We start from the raw sequence: 9954 nt of genomic DNA, 5'->3' as shown, positions 1-9954 counted from the left end.
AGAAATATAAACACAAGCAGCATCATTTTATTTGTAAACACACACAAAAGTTACATACTGCAAGAGTCCAAAATTACAAAATGGTGCATTTACACTCGTTTAGAACAATGCAATGACAGGAACATGCTGTGACTTACTGCAGAATCATTCAAATAAAACCAAAAACATTCAGAGTGGAATAGCAGGCAGTGTTAGATCATCACAATTAACAGTAATCTTGCAATTTATTGGCTGGGTTGAGGTTGGCATTCCTCCAGCATGCGTGGGGATACAGAGATTCCTCTGACCTCCAAGAAAGAGGATGCCTGTGGTTGGGCTTTGGACTCCAAAATACAAAGCAAACGAAGCTAAAATGACATGTATGGTAGTGTGGTAGGGAGAAAACCAATTAGTACTCGACTGACATTTGCAAAAAAAACAACAAAAACCAGATTTGGCCTAATGATCTATAGAGAGATGAACAACAGTCTTATTCAGATATACAGTACATAACTTATAGTACTGACATATAGTACCAACACCCAAACTTTCTGGTGGTACAGTGAAAAATGGATCATTAATAACACAATAATAATATATGTATGTATGTAAGTCATGTATGCAAGTTGCAATTGGCTCAAACAGCAGGACATAAATAGCTGGAAATAAACTAATATCCACTGTGCTTTTATTTACCTTTGCTTCTAACCTTAAGACATTTTAAGGTAATACTTGTAACCTGTATTATGATGGACAGTGGCCTATTATAAGTGCTAAAAAGGAGTATGGTTATATTTTAAAATGCACCAAGCACAATAGGGTCACATTTTACACAGAAAAATGTTTAAATGTTCTAAAAATAAAATGCATGATTACATCATGTTCATGAACACCTCTTCCTTATACATAAAGCAAGAGGATAGATAATAAAAGTGCTCCGCAATACATATTAACATATACAGTATATATATTTATTTTAAAGACGTATAGTGCAACATTGTGGCTGTTAATTAACACAATGTGAGATGTATTATTCCTCCTCCATATTTGTCACATTTTAGGTCACACTAAAGGAAATCAGCACAGATCAACACAGACCAGTGAAGCGAGCCCTGCCTTTATGTAAGATTCATACACCTACCAATTTTATGTTTTTATAAAAACTCCTGATGTGATAAATTCACCAAATAGCATTTAGCAAACTCAGATTGAACTCCTAATATCATTAGACCCCAAACAATAACCTATAACAATTATTCATGATCAGCCATAACATTAAAACCACCTCCTTGTTTCTACACGCTCTGTCCATTTTATCAGCTCCGCTTACCATATAGGAGCACTTTGTAGTTTTTAGCCTGCTTTCACCCTGTTCTTCAATGGTCAGGACCCCCACAGGACCACACAGAGCAGGTATTATTCAGGTGGTGGATCATTCTCAGCACTGCAGTGACAATGACATGGTGGTGGTGTGTTAGTGTGTGTTGTGCTGGTATGAGTAGATCAGACACAGCAGCGCTGCTGGAGTTTTTAAATACCGTGTCCACTCACTGTCCACTCTATTAGACACTCCTAACTAGTTGGTCCACCTTGTAGATGTAAAGTCAGAGACGATCGCTCATCTATTGCTGCTGTTTCAGTTGGTCATGTTCTAGATCTTTATCAGTGGTCACAGGACGCTGCCCACGGGGTGCTGTTGACTGGATATATATGGTTGGTGGACTATTCTCAGTCCAGCAGTGACAGTGAGGTGTTTAAAAACTCCATCAGCGCTGCTGTGTCTGATCTACTCATACCAGCACAACACACACTAACACACCACCAACATGTCAGTGTCACTGCAGTGCTGAGAATGATCCACCACCCAAATAATACCTGCTCTGTAGTGGTCCTGGGAGAGTCCTGACCATTGAAGAACAGTCAGGACTACAGTCAGTAATTGTAGAACTAAAATGTGCTTCTATATGGTAAGTGAAGCTGATAAAATGGACAATGTGTGTAAAAACAAGAAAGTGGTTATAATGTTATGGCTGATTGGTGTATACGTACATTTTTACAAGTATTAATTTAAACCAAATATGAATATTTTAACCAAGGAGCTGATTTAAAAAATGCACAAAATGACAAGCACTTTATGAAGCTTAACAAAGCAGGGGCAGCATGTAATATTTTAGGGGTCAGACTGAGCCAGTGTGGTTCATGTTTGCATGCTTGGCACATGAGAAAACGGACACAGTTCAAAAATTAGACTTCTAAGACATCTTTGCAACCATCATGCGTAGATGCTTTCACAGCTCCTGTGTAGCTGATGTAGCATCCTGTGCTTAAAATCATTGCAATGCATGGTAAGTGATTAAAAAAACAAACAAAACAAAAAAAACACCCTGAGTGCTTTGGTTAAATTTAGGCGAACATTAATGGCAGTTACATGTAAACTATGTTCTTTCCTTCCAATTCTTTTAACCTCCAATTAACTCCCTTTTACAGCAAATCAGGTGACGTGTCAGTGATCTAATACTGACCACCATTAACACTGTGTTGTACCAGCTTTTCAAGTCTATCTCTCCAGAATACCATGACCAGTACTTTGTGGCACAAGTCCGTCATCACTCTCGATATTGTGCTGGCTTCCTAACAGGCACGTTGTAATGGCGGTCGTCTTCAGTGACGATACACACACAGGGCCAGTCCTGCTTATGATCGTCGGGGTAGTGCGTCACGAACTCCTCTGTGTCGAACTTGTACAGGCGGAAAGTTTGAATCGTGTGCTGTAAGGCATAACCAAGAAGAAACATCTCCACCTGCAGGACAGGAGGTGCGAGTTAGATTTGATTACTATAAAAAAAAAAAGAGTTATAATTTTAACATACAAATGATTCACAGTTTAACTTCAGTGTCAAACACAGTCACGGCCAATTTTTTTACATTTACATTTTCAGCATTTAGCAGACGCTTTTAACCAAAGCGACTTACAGTATACAGTCTAAGCAATTAAGGGTTTAGGGGCCTTGCTCAAGGGCCCAACAGTGGCAACCTGGCAGTGGTGGGGTTTGAACCAGCGACCTTCTGCTTACTAGTCCAGTTCCATAACCGCTAGGCTACAACTGCCCTATTTTGTACCTCCTAACTTACAATTTTGTATTTTCATCACCTAATTTACATGTCTTTGAACTGTAGGAGGACACCGGAGCTCCCAGAGGAAATCCACGCAAATAGGGGGAGAAAATATAAACCCCACACAGAAAGGCCCCGGACCACACCATCTGGGAATGGAACCCAGGACCTTCTTGCTGTGAGACGACAGTGCTACCCACCGAGCCACTGTGCCACCCAGATAGCCTGAAAATCCAAATAAGGCAGCTAAGCAAGTAAGCAGTTGTTAATTGAAAGGTTGTTTCTTGTTTTGATGTCCCTAAACCAAGTTACACACCCCTACACACTGAAATTTAATACAACAGCTTTCTAAACAGCTGGTTGCCAAGAATTTTGGCTTTGTGTAGTACAGTTTTATTAAGATTTGGTGCATTTAATTCACTTTGGTCATTGTTGTTCGATCACTCACTATGTTGCTATATTGACTACTCATGTAACCTACCTATTATACCTTCTTCATATTATTCTTCATTTTATTGAAGTTTGGCACAATGTAGTAAGCCATGACTGCTTGCAAAAACTACGCCTGTAGTGTAACTAGGGCTGGCTCGATACCACAATTTATGTCTGATACCGATACTGCAAATTGAGTATCTGCCGATACCGATTCCAATCGGATACCGTCGTTTCTCCTCTCAAACAACTAAGCAGTAATAATACACAGTCTCAATGCACCATGGTTAAACTAGCTATCTAAATAACAATGCTCAGACTGTGAAACAAATATTCTAAAGGAATAAATACAAAACCTAAACCTAACATCACACTTATGCAAAACTGCTGTTTATATTTTAACTTTTACACACAGAACATTTAGCAGCATTTTTGGCTTGTTTAACAGCACCGTACAAATATTTAAAATACGTGACACATCTCGCTTTATGGTGTGTCATCCAAAGTGTCTACAATTGGAAGATGTGGATGTGGGTATCAAACGTGATGGACCAATTAGAATTGACACAGAGTTGAGATTTACCGCTCAAGTTCTGTCACGTTTTTAGATTTTTAAACCCTGCTGGATTTTGAAGAGGACATCTGTGGCTAAACGGTTAATGGTGTACTTTGTTTTATTTCATAACACTAATGGATTAATCATTGAGGATGTGAGAGATCTCCAAGCCGGGACAAGATCAAGGTTTTCTTTATCTTAGGTGAGAGATTTATCATTTATAAAGTGATTTTTATTGTGTTTAAACAGTGTTTTAAGATGTGGCAGTAGTAGATGATTTTTATTGTGTTTAACAGTGTTTTAAGATGTGGCAGTAGATGATTTTTATTGTGTTTAACAGTGTTTTTAGATGTGGCAGTAGTAGATGATTTTTATTGTGTTTAAACAGTGTTTTTAGATGTGGCAGTAGTAGATGATTTTTATTGTGTTTAAACAGTGTTTTTAGATGTGGCAGTAATAGATGATTTTTTTAAATGCTAAAAGTTTAAGTAGATCAGTGTGTTTTAATTTCTGAATGGCTGTTGCGGATGAGTTGTAGATCAGTGGCACATGTTAATGACGTCATCAAGATGCACCTTGTTACGGCAGTTGCCGAGTGAGCTGGCAATAAACGGCACTCTGTTGGAACGTATCTTCGTGTGTTATTTGCTTTACACACAAACAATGACCTTATTTACATTAAGTGTTACTTACATTAACAGTATCGGATCAGATTAAACGTTTTTTCCTTCCGATATCCGATCCAGTGATTTGGGCCAATATCGGACCAATGCCGTGCCAGCCCTAAGGGTAACTTAAATATTCTATAGACTTTCCTGCTTTGTGCCCAGTGTTTCCCGATACAATTGGACCTACTGTGACCCTATCAAAATAAAACCCATTAAAAAGACCATTGAACAGGTCCAGCAAGATTAGTTGACTAGTTCTATTAAACAATAAAACTGTAAAAGAAAATGAACACTGTACCTGTTCTAGGCCTCCACTGAAGCCAACTTGTCTGAGATGATTGGTGAAGAACATCCTTGGGTTTTCAGATGTGTCGCGGGCAAACAGCAGCCAGCAGAACACAGGCACGTCATGTCCCCCCTGCATTTTGGCATAGAGCTCCTCTGCCTTTGCCAGCATGAGCAGCTTTAGCACCTCCAGTAAGCCATACTCTTCTTCTCCACCCTCAAATATGCTCTCACACACACGCTGTTTATCCTCTAAGCTTTCTGACTCAGCAGCTTCCTGCCACTGGAAAAACACACACACACACACACACACACACACACACACACACACACACACACACACACACAATCACATCAGTGTCCAATATAGCAGTGGTTCTCAAAGTGGGTGTTGCAGCACCCTGGGATAGTGTGACCGCTAAATACAGCAAAAATGTTTGTCATTAATATATTGGGCCAATTTTAAGTACCATGAAAATGTGAATTTGAAAGGGGCAGAAGTCTAATACGCTAGCCTGTCACTGTGGTGAGTGCGAGCTCCAGAAGGTGCTACCAGCTTGGCTGGGCGCTCAAAAGACACAGTTGACCGACTGAAAGACGGAAGGTCAGATAGGCAAGGTAAATATTTAAATGACTACATAGGTCATTTTTATAACCTGCCAAGTTCTTTGGCCCTCTGCATGTCCACACAAAACATAAGGCTTGTAAATAACTCTTATTTATTTTTAAAAGCACAAAAAGCATTAGCTGCTGCAGTATAGGCTATGAAATACTTTTTAAATCTTTAAAGAATCATACCACTAAAATGTTTGTCATTAAATTAATGGGGACAATTTTAAGTACCAGGAAATTTGAAATTTGTGAATTTGAAAGGTAGATAGGCAGAGTTCGAGCTCCAGAGGGTGCTACCAGCTTGGCTGGGCGCTCACCGGTTCTGACAAAAAAAAAAAAAAAAAAAAAAAAAAAAAAAAAAAAAAAAAAAAAAAAAAAACTGGTTTGATCCAGTTTTTATTGGTCAGAACAGGTTTGGCATAAAAAAATAAAAATAAAACCACTAAAATATTTGTTATTAAATTAATTGGGCCAATTTTAGGTACCATTAAAAGGTACATTTGAAATGTGGTAGGTGGGGCAGCAGTCTAATACGCAAGCCTGTCACTGTGGAGAGTTCGAGCTCCAGAGGGTGCTACCAGCTTGGCTGGGCGCTCAACAGACACGGTTGACCCTGTCTGAGGGACAAAAGATCAGATAGACAAAGTAGATTTTTAAATGCCAAGTTGTGTGGCCCCACAAGTATAAATACAGTATAAAGATCTCTGCATATATCCTGCCTATCCCCATAAAACATGAGACCAATCCAAATTGTCAAGCACAAGCAATACCATGATGGCGTAACACTCTTATCCTTACCTGTCATGAGAAATATGCCTAAACATGCCCCAGCCTATTTAGGGCATCACTACTGATCATCTGATAAATTGTGCAGGTGAACTTTAGCACACTTACTGAAATGTAACAACACATAGGTTAAAAGTAATATTCACCCTTCTTTGAAGCAGCTCCAGATAGCTTTTAAGTTTCTGCACTTCATTCTTGTTCTCTGTTGGACTGCTGCACTGCGGAGGGAACGTCCACGTTCCAATCAAGTGGTCCTGAGCTTCAAGTTTTTCTGGCAACTTCAAAAACATACAAGTATTACAAAAGGACATGGTGACCAGTGCAAATTATTAATATGTTTATATTATATATATAAAAAGACCTCTAAACTTAAAAAGAACACTCAACTTTATTTGCACACTTTATTCTGTTGTAGATTTATTTTTAAAATGATATAATTTCTATTTTTATCCGTCAATTTACAGTTAATTACCCATCATGGTAAACTTAAAACTTGTTTTAAAAATGTAAAATGTGGGACGCTCAGGTAGCGCAGCAGTGAAAACACACACTAGCACACCAGAGCTGGGATTTTGAATACATCGTATCGAATCTCAGCTCTGCCATCCGGCTGGGCTGAGTGGCCACATGAACGACGATTGGCCTGTTGTTCATATAGGGGTGGGGTATTAAGCCGGATAGTAACTGATGCACTGTGACCTCTGCTGGCTGATTGATGACGTCTGCACAGAGGAGGGGAAAGAGTGCGGATCAGGGTGTGTCTCTCCGTACACAAGGCTGATCTGCATATATGCACGCGCCTAGTGTGGGTGACAAAATGCATACGGCTGCTGCCCACGTGTCAGAGGGGGCGTGGGTTAGCTTCGTTCTCCTCAAATCAGAGTGGGGGTTGGCATTAGTGGAGAGGATTATATATATATATACAGTGTATCACAAAAGTGAGTACACCCCTCACATTTCTGCAGATATTTAAGTATATCTTTTCATGGGACAACACTGACAAAATGACACTTTGACACAATGAAAAGTAGTCTGTGTGCAGCTTATATAACAGTGTAAATTTATTCTTCCCTCAAAATAACTCAATATACAGCCATTAATGTCTAAACCACCGGCAACAAAAGTGAGTACACCCCTAAGAGACTACACCCCTAAATGTCCAAATTGAGCACTGCTTGTCATTTTCCCTCCAAAATGTCCTGTGACTCGTTAGTGTTACTAGGTCTCAGGTGTGCATAGGGAGCAGGTGTGTTCAATTTAGTAGTACAGCTCTCACACTCTCTCATACTGGTCACTGAAAGTTCCAACATGGCACCTCATGGCAAAGAACTCTCTGAGGATCTTAAAAGACGAATTGTTGCGCTACATGAAGATGGCCAAGGCTACAAGAAGATTGCCAACACCCTGAAACTGAGCTGCAGCACAGTGGCCAAGATCATCCAGCGTTTTAAAAGAGCAGGGTCCACTCAGAACAGACCTCGCGTTGGTCGTCCAAAGAAGCTGAGTGCACGTGCTCAGCGTCACATCCAACTGCTGTCTTTGAAAGATAGGTGCAGGAGTGCTGTCAGCATTGCTGCAGAGATTGAAAAGGTGGGGGGTCAGCCTGTCAGTGCTCAGACCATACGCCGCACACTACATCAAATTGGTCTGCATGGCTGTCACCCCAGAAGGAAGCCTCTTCTGAAGTCTCTACACAAGAAAGCCCGCAAACAGTTTTCTGAAGACATGTCAACAAAGGACATGGATTACTGGAACCATGTCCTATGGTCTGATGAGACCAAGATTAATTTGTTTGGTTCAGATGGTCTCAAGCATGTGTGGCGGCAATCATTTGAGGAGTACAAAGATAAGTGCGTCATGCCTACAGTCAAGCATGGTGGTGGGAATGCCATGGTCTGGGGCTGCATGAGTGCAGCAGGTGTTGGGGAGTTACATTTCATTGAGGGACACATGAACTCCAATATGTACTGTGAAATACTGAAGCAGAGCATGATCCCCTCCCTCCGGAAACTGGGTCGCAGGGCAGTGTTCCAGCATGATAATGACCCCAAACACACCTCTAAGACGACCACTGCTTTATTGAAGAGGCTGAGGGTAAAGGTGATGGACTGGCCAAGCATGTCTCCAGACCTAAACCCAATAGAACATCTTTGGGGCATCCTCAAGCGGAAGGTGGAGGAGCGCAAAGTCTCGAATATCCGCCAGCTCCGTGATGTCGTCATGGAGGAGTGGAAAAGCATTCCAGTGGCAACCTGTGAAAGCTCTGGTAAACTCCATGCCCAGGAGAGTTAAGGCAGTTCTGGGAAATAATGGTGGCCACACAAAATATTGACACTTCAGGAACTTTCACTAAGGGGTGTACTCACTTTTGTTGCCGGTGGTTTAGACATTAATGGCTGTATATTGAGTTATTTTGAGGGAAGAATAAATTTACACTGTTATATAAGCTGCACACAGACTACTTTTCAATGTGTCAAAGTGTCATTTTGTCAGTGTTGTCCCATGAAAAGATATACTTAAATATCTGCAGAAATGTGAGGGGTGTACTCACTTTTGTGATACACTGTATATATACTGTATATATATAACATTATAAAATGCAATTGAATCAAATTGTGGCCCTGTTTGGCTATATTTATCCCTAAATTGTTTACCCTCAGTTGCAGTTGTCTGCCTGTGGTGTGGCAATCGATCGATTTGAATTGACAGGGTATAATCAGGGCAAGGCGTACATCAGGGTGAGGATATCAAAATTTTCTAAAGCTTTATGTGTTTCCAGGATGACTTGAATTAAATTAATCTTGAATTGGAAAAGGCTTGGCCCAACCTTGAACATCATTAGAGTTGGCCATCTGACCAAATTAAGAAAGGTCTTGATCAAGGAGGTAGGAAGGAACCCAACAATCACTCTAAGTCTTGCTCAGAGCGAGAACCTGTTTAATGAATGGACAACCCACTATGCAGTGCTCCATAAAACAGGTCTTTGTGGTAGTAGCAAGAAAAAAGCCACAGCTATGCAGAACAACTATTTGTGTAGAACAGCAAGCCTTATATCTGGCAAAAAAACACTTTCTGAGTTTGGCTTCAATCTGTGAGACAACTGGCTTGCAAACAACAGCAATATTTATTTAATGATGTCACTTGTGAGATTCCTGACAGGCAGCACACTTATTTATATATTTATTAGCTCTCACCAATGTGAAATCTTCCTCCAGTAGCCAGGGTGGAGGGTGTGTGGTGTTGGCCAGCACTTGATACATTGTGGCTCTGAGAGAGCAGTAGTTATCTCCTCTGACTCTCCTCAGCCCAGTAAAACTACAGGACATCTCGGAGTAACCCTGCGAATGTCCAAACACAGCAGAACTCAAAATTCAAGCACATTAATGAAATTGCTGATCAAAATAAAACCATAATCTATCGATACAGCTTGCAGAACATCTCATTCCAAATTAATAGACCTTATCATAAAGTTCTTTTTTGTTTTGCAAAGGGCGTAGATGATTGTGGTGCGTATTGTTTACT

The 9954-nt window shown here is 40.4% G+C and overlaps 1 protein-coding gene across 2 annotated transcripts in view; it reads right to left on the bottom strand.

Moving 5' to 3' along the window:
• Nucleotides 1-1858: 1858 nt before the first annotated feature.
• The window catches only part of LOC134301130 (muscle M-line assembly protein unc-89), a 30580-nt gene continuing 22484 nt past the window's right edge, over nt 1859-9954 (bottom strand). For both annotated transcript variants that reach the window (XM_062985701.1, XM_062985700.1), the window contains exons 8-11: nt 9627-9770; nt 6579-6710; nt 5048-5317; nt 1859-2780 (exon numbers count right to left, since the gene is read on the bottom strand). In XM_062985701.1, the coding sequence (XP_062841771.1) occupies nt 2586-2780; nt 5048-5317; nt 6579-6710; nt 9627-9770 (741 nt within the window). In that variant the 3' untranslated portion in view covers nt 1859-2585. The remainder of the gene's footprint in view (nt 2781-5047; nt 5318-6578; nt 6711-9626; nt 9771-9954) is intronic.

The sequence above is a fragment of the Trichomycterus rosablanca genome, chromosome 23 (genome assembly GCF_030014385.1).
Source record: "Trichomycterus rosablanca isolate fTriRos1 chromosome 23, fTriRos1.hap1, whole genome shotgun sequence".
In the NCBI taxonomy this organism is placed as follows: Eukaryota; Metazoa; Chordata; class Actinopteri; order Siluriformes; family Trichomycteridae; genus Trichomycterus; species Trichomycterus rosablanca.
The sequence above is the reverse complement of the archived record's forward strand: the minus strand, read 5'-3'. Positions and strand labels throughout refer to the sequence as shown.